General features: G+C 32.7%; 3 protein-coding genes across 3 annotated transcripts; 1 reads left to right on the top strand and 2 right to left on the bottom strand.

The window, feature by feature from the left end:
- Nucleotides 1-948: 948 nt before the first annotated feature.
- On the bottom strand, nt 949-1,284 carry LOC120120019 (protein RALF-like 19). The gene has a single exon (XM_039139781.1). It carries the CDS (start codon nt 1,282-1,284, stop codon nt 949-951), a length of 336 nt encoding a protein of 111 aa, XP_038995712.1.
- A 4,958-nt stretch (nt 1,285-6,242) lies between these two features.
- LOC120119825 lies at nt 6,243-7,722 on the bottom strand. The gene is made up of 2 exons (XM_039139628.1): nt 7,467-7,722; nt 6,243-7,385 (listed from the first exon to the last, which is right to left on the bottom strand). The coding sequence occupies exons 1-2, from the start codon at nt 7,711-7,713 to the stop codon at nt 6,385-6,387; spliced, it is 1,248 nt and encodes a 415-aa protein (XP_038995559.1). The 5' UTR covers nt 7,714-7,722; the 3' UTR covers nt 6,243-6,384.
- Nucleotides 7,723-13,677: 5,955 nt separating this feature from the next.
- On the top strand, nt 13,678-14,747 carry LOC120120018 (syntaxin-124-like). The gene has a single exon (XM_039139780.1). The coding sequence runs from the start codon at nt 13,830-13,832 to the stop codon at nt 14,745-14,747; it is 918 nt and encodes a 305-aa protein (XP_038995711.1). The 5' UTR covers nt 13,678-13,829.
- The last annotated feature ends 1,235 nt before the right edge of the window (nt 14,748-15,982 follow it).

The raw sequence follows: 15,982 nt of genomic DNA, 5'->3' as shown, positions 1-15,982 counted from the left end.
AAAATTTTAAAAATATAAAAAAAATTAACATAATTTAAAGTCCATTTATGTACGTTATTCAATAATTTATATTATGTAAAAAAAATTAAAAAATTATCATTGAATCTAAGAAGATAAGAATGAATTTTAATGTGAAAAATATGACTCTTTTTTAAAAAATTGTTTGTGGCGAGCAGTCATTGCCCTTACTTTGTTTCAACCAAGACAGGGTTAGCTAGTGACCTTTGACTCCGGTTCACTGAATGGATAATTTATGTTTCTAGTCCCTCCAAATACAAATAATATGATTCAAACCTTTTAACTCTTTTGTTAAATAAAAATATTATATATTTTTCCTCTTAAATAAAAATTTATATTTAACAGTTTAGGTACTTATTTTGATAAAAAAAAATTAGATACTTAAAAAGAAAAAGATGTATACTTAAAGCCTTAAGGCAGTTGACTTGATTAAGCCAAAAATTGAAAGCAGTTAAAAATGAAATATACTAAGTTTGATGTTGGAGTAAATAGATTCACACACGTGTATCGCTTAACTTAAAAAGGTGAATTCTCTCTTTAGTCACTCAACTATTAATATATTTTTATTTTTGTCACTTAACTATAAAAATTTTCAATTAATCCCCAAATAATCAAAATTTGTTTTTTGTTTCCTTTGTAGTGGGATTGAATATAGAAGATGTACCGAAATCGATAAAGTTTCATGGTATCCATTGATTAACAACAATTTGGAAATTCAATGATTCATGGATTAGATTGAAATATAAAAACCATACAACTTTAAACTACATTCAAAGCAAGATAGAAGTGATCATATCATTATTTCTCCTCATCTCTCCCATTTTTTTCACATTTCAAATGAACATTATTGAAGGATTTGACAAAATATATTATGCGTATGAATATATATATATATATATATTTGATCCTCGGTGTTGGGAAATGTTGTCTTCATTCATAAATCCTACGGCAATGGGTCATTGTAGTGCAACCACGAGTGTAAGGGTTAGCTTGCTTTCCTCGTCCATTACAATTGTAGTAAGAGCGTCCAGGCCGGCTGCATGGGATCGCATTATGCCTGATTGCCTCATAGCTGATGGCTTTCCTTCCCCCTGCAAGTTGTCGAATATACAACTCGGTATCCATTAAATCATCGGTCTCGCATTCGATGCTACCGTTGCCATCCCGATTGCATGAATCCAGGCTGACCGTGTGACATTTGACGCATTCGAGCACCATTGCCAAGGCTAGGATGAGACCCAACATCGCCCTTACCTTGGACTCCATTTGAGGAATGTTTGAAATGAGAAAACAAATGGGAAATGCTTTGAGCTTTATTCAGTGTGGAAGAAGAAGAGCAAGATGGGGGTTTTTATACATTCTTTGATGCCTTAATTTGTGCTTTTTGAGGGTTTGTTTGCTAATTTTCAGGTAACAAATCAATTGTTTTCTCAAATACCAAATGCTTATAATAGATACGTTAAACCAACTTCCTATATTTACTAACTATTTTTTTAACTTTTTATCCTTCTTTTTAATCCCTAAATTTTAATCTCTAGACAACTTTCTTTAAATTAGATTATGTGGCATTTTTTAAATGATTTTTTATAACACCCTAAACCAGTACGACATATTGTCGACCGATCATAATACCACATGGAACCACAGGAGTGGCTAACCAATTTTGTTTCTTTTAAAATGACCATTTGTAACCACTCATGCTAAAATAAGTCAAGTACAATTTAAATAAAATAGTTTACATTAGAAGCTCCCAAAATAATGTTTAAATCATACATATCATAGTATAAAATGAGTTATGACTCATACAAAAATATACAAATAAGGGTTTACAAATATACATGCCCTCTAAAGATGAACTTGAGACGTACTTTGCACTAGTTGGGTCTGGATCACTACTGTAAAAAAGTCCTTGGACTGCTCCTCGACTAACCTACGTAAGGAAATAAATTCCAAACACTGAACTAACTAGCTCAGTACCACACTAACAACTAAGCCATACTAAAAGTGTTCACGACATGCTCAAGCTATCAAGTCTACTGATATATGTTCTACTATCTGTTCTGTTATACTAGCCCACTACTTGAGTGTTGGACCTTGCGCCCAAGCTAGTATGCTTTAAAATTGCTTTAATGAGTATTCTCGAATACTCACTCTCTATGCTATGGTAGACATCATGGTGCGCTGAGGGTTCTGCATCTCGGAGCTCACATACCCCTCTAGTCCACTCTGGATATGGCCCTTGGAATTCTCTGCATCGGAAACCATACCCCTTACTAACCCACCCTTTCTTCTAAAGAGTGTTAAGGCCTCAGTAAACATAGTTAGTCAGAAGGGCCTCGACCCTACCTAAAGATATATCCGAACTGAATCTATACTTTCGATAATGCTAGCATTTTCTAAAGGAATTCAGGTGTCGTGGTTGTTTCCCGAGCATCATCCAAGGCTATTTTTATGTCATCCTAATAAATCTTGTTTCTAAGTGTAATTAATATCATTAATATTCTCACTTGCAGTCTTATTTGATGATAAAAATAAGTTTTGGGGTACCTCAAGTCTAATTCCCTTAAAAACTGACATTTTTGCCCAGAATAGACTGAAAGTATCGATACTAACCCAAGAGTATCGATACTACTGCAAAAGTTTTGATACTTTATATAAGTATCAATACTTTTAAACATTATGTTCTGCCTAGTTTTGAAACTTTATGGGAGTTTCGAAACTATGACCCAAAGTTTCGATACTCTTGAAAGATTATCGATACTTTTGCCCAGAAACTCAAGAATTTGCCCAAAACAAAGAACTAGTATCGATGTTATCCCAATAGTATTGTTACTTTACCTACAAAAAATCATATAACACATACTAAAATGCTATAGTTCAATCCCAAAGACCTTACTGAGGTCCCCAAACATGCTTAAAGTTTTATTTGATCAACGAAGGTCATAATAGAGACTTTAAACATATTTAAAACTCTAAAACAAGAATTTCACCATGGAAATGCTCATCATGCTCAACTCAACCATTTAAACTATTTTGAACTTCTAATGACTCACTAAGAGTATAGAAGAGTTGTAAAGGTGTTACCTTGCTTCTTGGATGGCTAGAAACTTTCTCAACTCACTCAAGATTCAACTTTTCTTTTCCTTTAGCTCTTGAGCTTTCTCCTATCTCCTTCACTAAACAAAATGAGAAAATGGATTATCAATCCATCCAGGGATTGAATAACATCTAAACAAACTCCCTATAACTCAAAACTTAGCTAGAATCCATAGATTCTCATAAAACTCTCAAGACCCATTTTTGGTTCTATGGATAAAAACTAGTGAAAGGTAGCTCAAAATAAAGCTAGAATGATGAGGATTAATAATCTTACCTTGGATGGATCCAACTAGGCTTGAATTTCTTTGAGATTCTTACTTAAAGAAGATAGAAAAAGAGATAAAGATGAGAAGATAGGATGAGTGTTTGGTGAGTTGTGTAAGGGGTTGTTCACGGTGAAAACATAACATAAGGAGAGATTTTCAGCTTCCAAAATAGCTATGGGCAACTACACTTTTACCCCCTTTACTTTTATTTCATACTTTACTCATCACCCTTCATTAACTCTCTTGAGCTCTAAATCAAGCCCACTAAAAACAACTTGGTCCAACTAATATAATATAAGGTCCAATGGCTCAACTTTGGCCTTTGGATTAACCCGAACTACTAACCTGGGATTCGGGGCGTTACATTTTTTCTTTGATCACCCTTTCACCTATAAAATGTCAAATAATTAAATAAAGATATATATATGAGATTGTAAGCTTTTTTTAATATTATTCTCTATCTCTTCCACAAAATTCTTTAAAGGCATTTTGATTCACAAAATACGAGATTACTTTTTGAAATATGTTTTTCGAAATGTTCTTTTATCAATTTGTTATAAGATAATGACAAATATAATGATAGTATGAAAAAGAGAAAAATTACATAGAAAACTCTTAATGAAAATAACTACCAACTAAAGAAGAGAATTTTTTACTAATGTAAAAAATAAAATTCTACAAAAGAATTTACATAACCGATTTGAATTCTAGGTCTAATCATTTTGTTCAATCAACAAACAATATAATTCGGATTGTAAAAATTCTAATAATGAATATATAGGAAATCATCTTATAACAACTAACTTAGCAAACATATACTATAAAATAAAATTGATCCTAAGAAAACATGTATTATTAAAACTTGACCAAAAGAATGAACAAGTGAAAGTAGTGAGGTGTACTATGTGGACTTTGTTAATTATTCTTTTATAACGGAGCACTAGTAACAATAATGCTCAACTATATCAAATATATGAATGTCGCAACCTGCCCTTGGGAAAAGTCAACTAGTTGCAACGAATTGACTTTTTGAAATGAAGTTTTTTGAGTCGCCACCAATCATTTTAAGGTGTGATTGGAACAACCGACTAGTTGAAACGAATGAAACATTTTTATTTTACTAGAAATACCAAATTTGTGTACATATGTCTGGCATTGTATGTGTATTATGGGTTTTATGATGTTTTGACGTTGTGAGCTGCCATGTTTGATTTCTAATTTAATATAGTGATAATGTGTTCTACATCACCTATATTTCTACCTAGCACCAAGAGTGCAATTTATTTCTGACAATTGCGACTGCATATTGCGCACACTCGTCTGACTCACATACCACGCATTCTCATTTGTTATATATTGGATTCTTAGTTAAATAAATGTGAAAAGTGCATGTTTATTTGATTCGTTTAAAGTAAAGCTTTCATCGAATATTTTGATTTGACATAAAGTGTCTTATTGAATTGTTTATTCTGACCTATGTACTATGAACCAATTATTTTCCGATTTCAGTTTAAAGAAAGGTTTGAAAATCTATTTTACATCCTCATATATTATTATATGATAATTTATGTGTTGTGATTTATGTGACATTTTATATATCGATATGTTTTATTTTATATTTTATAATGTCTAACTAAGTGTATACTTAGCGTGTGATGGTTTCACGCGTAGGTAAAAGAAAACGAGTGGAGTAAGGAGTTGAACTTTACATCAATCATCGAAGACTACTTATCGATAATAATAATGACATTCCTACTATTGATCTGATTTCTAGTTGGCATAAATACTTATAAGTGTCTGCAATATCTTAATATGGTTATATTATGAAATGAGTTAGAAAAGCTCTATAATAGTTATATTGCTTAAAAGAATTGTTATAGATTTTATGTATGAATTTTAGTAAGTAATATATATAGTTATAAAAGTGGTCTTTGAATATATGTCATGATAAAATTTCATATGTGAATTTTTATTAAATAAAATATGATTATAAATCTAAATCTTTATTTTATGTTTTAATAAAGTTATATTTTATTAGCGTAAAGATAAATTTTGATTTAGACAATTTTCAAGCTGTTCATTCTTAATATGAAATAGTGTTGACCTGACAAGTTGATGCCCGAAATCGAACTCGATGTGAACATTAAAATAGTGAATTTTTATTTTTACGCGATTAAATATTTTCCAGGATTAATGTTAAATAATTTAACTATTTTCAAAATAAACAAAATTTTCGGTCATTGTCTCGACGGTGGTGAAGAGGTGAATTTTGTATATTTAAAAATAGAAATAACAGTTGAAGTATTTTGCAGACGAAAACATGTGTTTACAATGAACAGTCATCATTTATCAATCATTAAGAAATACAAATTGCACGGTGTGGAAATGAATTTTAGTTTAATCGACATATATAGATATTGTGTAATATTTGAGATTCGAATGCATTTAGATATGTATAATTCTTTAAATATTTATAGGTAAAGTAAGATCTGAAATTTTCAAATAGATTTTATATTAAAAATAAACATAAAAGTAGTTGAAATTATGAAACTTGTTCCGACAATTAATTATTTTTTTAATTTTTCTTTCACCCAATTAAACCAACATCTTTGATGTAGGGTCGTGAACATGCTCTAACCAAGATAGAAAAAAGGAAATACCATCCAAGCTCTTCTAAAACTCTTCGCAACTTTATAATCAAGTATAAACTGCTTTTTTTTTTTTTTTTTGCTCAATTTTGTTTGTGTTTATATTTAGGTCATTTAATTTAAAATTTTATAATTTCTTCATCAATTTTTTTAATTACTTTTATTTTTACTGTATATTAATGCAATTATTATTTGAAGCAACTTATTTTTCCTGGGCGACAAGAAAATTTTATATGTTAAAATAGAATAACATTAAAGGCAATACAAAGCGAGCATAAATAAATATAGTTATTGCATACGTCCAACTCAACCAATGAATCTTGTGTATTTATTAAACGACACAATACTGATAATCAGTGTCCTGAGTGGGAGATCCGATCATGTGTCATACCGGAGCCGCTTCTACCCAATTCCTTCCCCACCATTCGTGGGTAAACTCCCATCGGGCCCGTATTCGTAACTCCATAATATACTTGATGGGTTGCTCCATCAGGACCCACTCTCCATGTCGGATCATAAGGATCTACGGGCGATGCTTGACCCACTCCAGGAACTTGCTGGTGATACCCGACGGGTGTTTGACCCGATGAACTTGGATACTGTTGGACATACTGTGCACGGATTTGAAAGGGTGGTTGTTGAACTTGAGCATGAGGGTTTCCGGGTTGTGTGTGACCCGGTACATAATAAACGGGTATTGGCTGTACGGGAGGAACAGAATAATGAGAATCCTGAACATAATGCCACGTAGGAGCATTACCCGAATATGTCGTTGGCTGCGAAACGGGTTGCTCCACGAAGCTCTCTGTTTGATTTTGCTTCGACTTCAAAACCGGTTCTGGGTTATCCGGTTTACTCACGTAAGGTACAACAGGAACTGATGACGTGGAACACAAAGGAGAAGAAGAAACAACGGGGGCAGGAGAACCGGGGTCCGAAACCGAGTTATTCTCGTACATAAGTTGATGTGTCCTTAATTTCGGGTCACGAGGTTGGGTCTCATCGGAGTTGTCCAATCCGAATAAATAGTCGGGCACTTCTGATACTATCGAGGAAGCCTCGGAACGGTCACGTTCGAGCCTTGAAGCACCGGCACCGCCGTTAAGCGCGTCAAAGAACCAATTTTCACGATTAACCGAGCCGTTAAGAAGTGAACTGATGCTACTGGCTCGTGAACCGTCATCGCCTTTTGAGAAAAGAAAAAGCCGAAGCCGAGCCAGCCGAGGGTTTTGATTCTGAGCTAGCCGATCATATTCTTCCATCATGTTCTCCAGATCTTCATCCGTCGTCACTGAAATCAAAGCGTCAAGATCCTCGTTCGGAAACTGATACTTAACACTCACGTTGCCAATTCCTAATCAAAGAACCAAATGAATCAAAATGACAAATATGAATCCAGAAATCATTAAAAGAAAATTGTGGTTTAGTGGATTGCCTGAGAGTTTGGAGAGCTTGGTTAGGAACGATGAGAAGGGGGTGAAGCGATGGAAGGCGACAATGCGAGTTTCGCCTCCGACGTACCGCAGCTGATTATCGTGCGGCCGAGGAAGGATCTTGCCGCCGAAACTGCACATGAACCTTACACGCGCAAGCGCGTCTTGAGGAGTATGGTGTTCGGATCGCGGCGAGGAGGCAACGGAATCGGTTGTGGAGTCGAGCTCATAGAGGTGGTGCGATGACATCTTTCTTGAGCTGGTAGTTAATGGGTGCGACTGGAATACTGAATAAATAAGAAGTGGCTGTGAGCAACCAGATAACGACAGTCGAATCTGGACCCTTAATATACTTTTCGTAAGGGGATGTCCCCAGATGATGCGGATGAAGGGATGTGATAGTGAGAGTGATTGAGGCAGTAAGACAAAAGCATGCAATGCAACAAAAACCGATGGTTTAGTCGGCGGTGGTGGGCCGTGCTGCCGTGGAACCAAATCATTCGATGTAAGCTATTGCTTTTCTAAACCAAACGTTGATGACGAATGATTCTTCATAATTAGACACTGGAAAACATATCTCAGTCCTCGTCCGGATCTGCCTGACCTCTGTCACCAAACAGGGTTAAAGTCTCATAATAATTAATATTTATAAAACTTTATTATCTATTTTTCAAGTTCAAAATAAAATATTAAAGTAGGAAATTATCACTATATCAAAATGGGTTCGTAACGGTATTTTTAGTAGATTTTTGAACAAACGTCGTTAACTTTATACATCTTGTGATGTTTTTAGAACAAACACTACAAAATAAAAAATTTCGTGGCATTTGTGGGAAAGCAACACAATAGTGATATAGTGATAATTTTTTGATAATATGAAAGTTTTGAAATGTGTCTGAATTGAAAGTATATGCAAAGTATAATATTGTTGATGTTGGTTATTGTGATTTTGATAAAATTACGAGACCATGATTTTCAAATTTCTGATGAGGAAAAATATGGCTTGGAAAGTTCGGTTTGAATTTTTAAAGATTTATGATATTCTACTGATATAGTTCACTCTGATTTATTTACTTGTCTTACTAAGTTTTACTTAACGCGTGAAAATTTTCATGCATAGGGTCGAATAAAGTAGAGGACGTGAAGTAAGGAGTTTGCCAACATTTTATGGAAATCAAACCTACTCATAGAATCAGTAAGTCATCCTAACTTTGACTGATTAGTAGCATGTACATTATAATATGCAAAGTATAATATTGTTGATGTTGGTTATTGTGATTTTGATAAAATTACGAGACCATGATTTTCAAATTTCTGATGAGGAAAAATATGGCTTGGAAAGTTCGGTTTGAATTTTTAAAGATTTATGATATTCTACTGATATAGTTCACTCTGATTTATTTACTTGTCTTACTAAGTTTTACTTAACGCGTGAAAATTTTCATGCATAGGGTCGAATAAAGTAGAGGACGTGAAGTAAGGAGTTTGCCAACATTTTATGGAAATCAAACCTACTCATAGAATCAGTAAGTCATCCTAACTTTGACTGATTAGTGGCATGTACATTATATCTGTTGGGTTGCTTTATCAGATTTATTCTAAAAAGGGCTTGTAATAATAATTTAAGACGGCTTTAAATTTTGGTTAATATTAGTTATAATTGTATTTAAGAATAAATATTATGGAGAGTATTAAATGGTTTTAAGTCAATCAATAGTAGGCAGTTTAATATAAATACGAAATAACTTGGAACTGCCAAATTGTTGCATAAAAATTATCTTTGTTTGGAACAATAAAGCATAATATTATGACTATGCATATTAAAGGAAAAATATTTTAAATTTGTAAAAAGGGTTGTTTTAAATAAAACAAAACTTTAAGCATTTTGTTAAATTGATGTGATATCTTTAACTTGTAATACGAGACGTATATGAGATATGGGTGTTACAGAAATATATTCCAACAACAATAGGAACTTGTCCAAGTCAAAGCATATTGACATAAAGTTCATAGTTGTGAAGGAGATAGTGCAAAATGGATAAATATTCATTGAACACATTGGAACAAACTCCATGATAACAGATCCGTTCACAAAAAGCTTAGTGCCTAAGGTCTATCATGAGCACACTGTTCATATGGGTGTTATATCACTTGATGATATTATTGTTTGAGTGGGAGATTTGTTTCCTTATGTTCGGTTTTTGACATTTTTGTATTTGGTTTTTTAGATCATAAATAAAGTATTCGGTTTATTCAATCTCTTTTATTGTTTAGAGATTGGCATCACTTATGTTTAAAGAGGACAAGTTGGAAATAGACATGTGCGGTTCACATTGCATGCAATTTCTATGCTACGCTCCATGATTGATCTATGTCATTTGAATGTGTTTATATGTGTGACCATTGATGGATCTAGTCATGATAGATATGGCAAAGGCCACTTTGATCCTATGTGGATATAGTTGATGAACGAGATTGTTATAGAATACTTATTATATGATAATAAATTTTGAGCTCATAAGGTTATACATTTATCAGGAAACATAAGTTGCCCATGTGGGAGATTGTTGGATTAAAATCCATAATTATGGGGCGCATATTTATAATGTATATTGTTATCATAAAATATGAAAAAAATTAAGTGACCAATTATGTTATAAAGTCATACGTTATTAGAAGTATCATGGAAATAGAATGATAGATACTATTAAAGTTGTATTTATAATTTGATGAGAGGCCGAGTTAGAAGTACAAACAATAATTGATTCAATCAACTATATAAAGGGGATATGGTCCCCAGGAAATAGAAATCTTGTATTTTTTTCTTATCCCGTCGGAGAGTTTATACTAAAGGGAATTCTATATTCTTGAAAGATCACAACCAAAGAAAGATTCAAAGATCTCAACCTTCTAAGTAATCTCCAACAATAAACTTGGGTACACTTATGCAAATCTAGTGTTTATTTTTATTCTTGATGATTTAACATGATTACATTCTGATATGATTTTATTTTTATTTATGGTTTGATTCTAACATGATAAATTAATTTATTTTTTATGATTTGAAATGGCATTAAATAATACATCTTAATAGCAAGTTGAAATTATTGAAGGGAGGGGGGGGGGGGGGGGCGGTGGACTTGTGGATATTCTATAGGTAGCTTGGCCGGTGGCTGAAATTCTTTATTTTTCTTCCAAGATAACGACCTTTGCCTTTAATGCATATCGACCTCATAATTTGAACGAAAAAAGTTGTGAAATTATATGTAGGGTAAACTATCTCAAATGCACTAAATTTTAGGTTTGTATAAATGTAATCACTGAATTTTAAAATGTTTTTTTTATTAAAATTGCTTTCAAATTATTAAAAATATTTTCTTTATAAATTATATACACATCGATAAAATAGAGTCACATCAATTACTTTAAGATCGAAAATAAGGACGATAATCTGCAAAATAGCTCAGCTTGCCTCTTAATTCTTCTTTTCTTCTGATCCTTCCAGTGGTGGATATAAAAATTTACTAATGTGGTTCTAAAATTTTAACATTTTTCTCTTATAAATAATGGGCATGTAATTTTTTTAACATATTAAACTAAATTTCATCATTTTTTAAAACAAGGAGATGCATTTGACTCCCTATGGAATTTAGTACATCCGCCTCTGAATTTTTATTTTCTAACATATTAAACTAAATTTCACCATTTTTTAAAATAATGAGAATACACTTGACTTCCTATAGAGTTTAGTACATCTGCCCTGAATTTTTATTTTCTAACTGTTTCCTTTTTAATTTTTCTTTCTCTATATCTTAAAAAACATGATCAAGATGTTGTCCCTCCCGAAGCTGATGAGATCGTGGGAGTAGATTATAAGGGATTTGATGGATAGTTGTTGAAAAGTTTGAGGGAGAATTTGAGTGTTGGTTGGGTTTGGTCAGGTTGGTTGGTGTGTTTTGATTTCTTTTACATTGGTGTAATTTTGGGCTCGAGTTCACCCGGGCCAGATTAAGTTTTGGGTTGGCCTAGGTTTGTACTCGAATATAATTTGATGTTGACGATTTTAATATTACATTAAATTTTGATTTTAACTTTAATATAAGTATTGAATTATTAATCTATCAACATTTGAATGATGAACAGTTTAAAGTTGACGTATGATGAAATGGAAGTTAAAAAATTTATCTTTTATTTTATTTATCTCATCGTCTTATTAATTACAGAGGTGTTTTCACTTTAGTTACTGTCAGAAACTGTCATTTTCTTACATCTTTTATAATCATTCTAGGCACCGTTAAACATATCTCAACATCTTATATCATTGTTAATTTAGATTTTTTTTTAAATCTCTTTCAAATTCACGGAATTAATGGTAAAGTAACTATCTTTTAGGCTTAGGAACTTTCTCATATTTGAGGGGTTTGATTGAAAATGTAAACAACACAAAACATTCTTTACATAAAGCAAATAACACAACTCGAAACAGAGGAGAGCAAAGTATTAGAACATTGAATATTTAAATTGATTTTCGTCAATTTTAGATGAGTTTCGTGTAAAACTAATTCAAACAAGAGTGTGTGTGAGAGAGAGAGAGAGAGAGAAGTGAAATGTGATTGTTTTCATGTCGATCTTGTTGTGAATTACGATTGATGGATGATGATTGACCATTAATGACGGTCGAAGAAGTCAAAAATAAGCTGTAGAGTCTAAGAGTGTTTATTTCACTGTAATTAATTTTTGGAAAATATTTTCCTTATTTTTCAGTGTTTAGTTAAGAAAAAATAAATAAATGATCAATGTAATTCATTTTCCTCATCAACAAAAATAATGAAGTTAATGACATTTATTAATACCTTATTTTTCATGCTTTTGAAGTTAAGTCCTTAGTTTTAGAAGTAGTTGCATTGGTACCCGTCTAAACCTAGTATATAGCATGAGGTTTCCGTTACTAATATTACCTGCCCTTTCCTTGCAATCATGCTATATACTACGTTTAGACCGTACCAATGCAACTACTTCTAAAACTAAAGACTAAACTTCTAAAGTATGAAAAATAAGGTATTAATAAATGTCATTAACTTCATTATTCTTGTAAGAATGTAAAAAAAATTATTCGGGATTGAAGTTAAAATTTAATTTTAATCGGAATTAAAACAACATCTCTCGTCACTATAACATATTATTCAGTTAAATAGTTTTAATAGATAATTAATTATTATTTAATAATATGATTTTTGTGATAAATCAACCCACAATAACAACAAATGTTATTAATAAAATATTTTTGATTTTTCTTGGCTAAGCATCGGGGCTATTCAACCATCCCTACATAACTTGTAGGTATAGCTTAGTAGATAAATATAATAAACAAATAACAAACCTATAAATATAAAATCAATCAGGTACGAACTCGTGCCTAATTTCTTTTTGAAACATTTGTCATTTTGTTTCAACTTTTATAATATATATATATAAGAACTTAGTGTCTTATTAAAAAAAGTTAGAAAGTGAATTTGGATATTATTCATGAACCAATTTGCTGATTAAGCCTATTATAAATATAGAGAAATTAAATTATGTTAAAATTGAATATAATAAAGGGACTAAAATCATAATTTAACCTTGATTTTGTATAGCATCAAATTGCTAGTGGTACTATCTATGACTAAATCAAATCATGTTTCAAAGTCACCATCGTTCTCAAAGTATTAAACACAACAAGTTACCCAGAAAGCTTAAGTTGTCTAAAAATGGAATGGAAGAGGAACCTTCAAACAAAAACGAATGCATCCGGTCTTGTCCCTTTTATCCAATCATCTCGGAATCTTCATGTTTTCTTCTCTGCCTTTTTCATCTAGTTAAAATAGCCGCCATTCATGGTCCGAGTCAAGCAGAAGCAGTAGCTCTGTCAGTGCAACAGCATGAACTGATACTTCATATCTTCTTGTCACCTTGCCTGTCGTCATATTAGCCTCACGTAAGACATGCGTGAATTGCACCATATCTATTTTAGCCATGTCTGATGGATGGATAGAAACAGGGATGACCAGGTCAACCACTAATGGCGAACAAGAAAATCATGTCCATTTTTGGATTAACTATTTTCTCACATATTTTTTTTCCTTACAGAAAACAAGGTAAACTCCTCCTGTCTTATTTCCCTTTGATTTCCGACAGTTCTGTCTTCCTCCTGTCTTCCTCCTAGATTGCTAATCACCCTCCAGTTAGCAGTCAATGAAGAGGAAGATAGCCTTTAACCCAACAAGGAAAAAGTCATTACAAATAAAATATTTAGATTAGTCAATCACACGCCAACATCAACCCTTTTTCACAGAGAGTAATTGTATTGAATAATTTGAGTCAAGATGAACGATTTAATCTCGAGTTCGTTCAGGAAATACACGGACCTGAAACAACAGGCGTACATGGATGATGTGGAAGCCGGAACCGAAACCGTTAACCTCGACAAATTCTTTGAGGACGTCGAGAATGTTAAAGAAGACATGAAAGCCGTGGAGGGGCTGTACAAAGCATTACAACAAGCCAACGAGGAATGCAAGACGACGCACAATGCCAAAACCATGAAGCAGCTACGTGCCCGAATGGACTCCGACGTCGAACAGGTTCTCAAGAGAGTTAAAGTCATTAAAGGAAAGCTCGAAGCTCTTGAGAAATCCAACGCCGCCGCCCGTAATGTTCTGGGTTGTGGACCCGGATCGTCCTCCGACAGGACCCGGACCTCGGTCGTTAGCGGGTTGGGTAAGAAACTGAAGACAATGATGGATGAGTTCCAAGGCTTTAGAGCTAGGATGCAAGCGGAGTACAAAGAAACCGTCGAACGTCGCTATTTCACCATCACCGGGCAAAAACCCGACGAAGAGACGATCGAGAATTTGATATCGAGCGGCGAAAGCGAGAGCTTCCTCCAAAGGGCGATCCAAGAACAAGGGAGGGGTCAAATCTTGGACACCATCTCCGAGATTCAAGAGCGACACGACGCCGTTAAAGAGATCGAAAAGAATTTGCTCGAGCTTCATCAGATATTCCTGGACATGGCGGCGCTCGTCGAAGCTCAGGGTCATCAGTTGAACGACATCGAAAGCAACGTGGCACATGCCAGCTCCTTCGTGAGACGAGGGACGGAGCAGCTTCAAGAAGCGAGGGAACAGCAAAAGAGCTCCAGGAAATGGGCGTGTATAGCGGTCATTGCTGCCATAATTTTGATCATCGTTATCCTTTTGCCCCTGCTGCCGACGATTATAACTTTGCTCAAGAAGCATTAGGGATGATGATGGCATGAATGTTGATTTTTGTTTGACGTCCGTCAAGATTTTTGTCGGGAATCGAAAATTCTGATAATATGTAGATTCATGAACAAACTAGAATATCTAATATTCAAAGATTTGGATCATATTATATCAACTCATTTTACTTTTTGTAGACAATGAATTCGGATATTTAAATCCAAATCTGTTATTCAAATTTGTACAGTGAAATCTGGATTTGTCTCTCACGTGTAAGATATATTTCATTGAATTTTAAAGCCCAAGAGTACATTTGCATGGAGACGTGCTTACACACAGGTTTAATAAAAAGATAAGAAACGTCGCTATAATTGAATCAATGAATGGAATCTCTCAATCTTCATGTAAGTATTAATGTGACTCTTAATGATTCACATGTTGTATATGAAAGTACTTTTTATAAGTTGATTGAATTTTGTTTCGATCAATACTATTATAGTTACAACATAAAATAAAAAAATGAATTCAAACGTGCATTATCATTTAGTATATGGAAGATTTTTTTATATAATTTGGAAATTTAAAAAAGTATATATGAGATTTAAGTAAATATATGTGATCACCTGATCAAGTTTCTCAACTCTATTTTCTCTTCTTTTTTTTAAATTACGAGTTGTAGATTCCTAATCATTGATATTATTATTATAATAATGTTAGATTTAAATTTGTCAAATATATATATATATATATATATATATATATATATATATATATATATATATATATGAAAGTTTCTTTACATCCTTCTTAATTAAGGTAGTTGGTTATTGAAAGACCCATCATTTTTGCCTAATTGATAGCATTTCAAAGTGCGTAAATTTGATTTAATTGAGTTTATCAGTGAATTGAACGTTAATCTAATTGGTACTATTATTATAATAATATTTAAAAATTATAACTTTAAATATATTTTTGAAAATAATATATTAAAAATATTATTAGACAACAGTTAAAATATGGACCGGACGTACCGGTTCTAGTAGGATTAGCACGTTTGCTCATTTTTGCTTCACATCACCACAGGCTTGACATTAAACTTTAATAACTCATCAAACCTAATTTCCCCTATTCAAAACATAATATTTTTCATATTATTAAATAATGAATTTTAATTTGATTTATTTAAAGTGTTGAAAAGTCAACAATATAAGACCGAAAGTGCCTATAATCAATGCACCGAAAATTCAAGTCTAATATTGTTGATTTTTTTAAAA

Source organism: Hibiscus syriacus, unplaced genomic scaffold (assembly GCF_006381635.1).
Source record: "Hibiscus syriacus cultivar Baekdansim isolate YM2019G1 unplaced genomic scaffold, ASM638163v2 tig00110332_pilon, whole genome shotgun sequence".
In the NCBI taxonomy this organism is placed as follows: domain Eukaryota; kingdom Viridiplantae; phylum Streptophyta; class Magnoliopsida; order Malvales; family Malvaceae; genus Hibiscus; species Hibiscus syriacus.
Note: the sequence above shows the minus strand (reverse complement) of the source record. Positions and strands in the feature narration are given on the sequence as shown.

Excerpts from the sequence above, each read along its gene's own strand:
- LOC120120019 (XM_039139781.1), bottom strand. The coding sequence starts at position 1,284 with ATGGAGTCCAAGGTAAGGGCGATGTTGGGTCTCATCCTAGCCTTGGCA.
- LOC120119825 (XM_039139628.1), bottom strand. The coding sequence starts at position 7,713 with ATGTCATCGCACCACCTCTATGAGCTCGACTCCACAACCGATTCCGTT. Across the intron at positions 7,386-7,466 it reads CAAGCTCTCCAAACTCTCAG|GAATTGGCAACGTGAGTGTT; the intron begins GCAATCCACTAA and ends TTCTTTGATTAG.
- LOC120120018 (XM_039139780.1), top strand. The coding sequence starts at position 13,830 with ATGAACGATTTAATCTCGAGTTCGTTCAGGAAATACACGGACCTGAAA.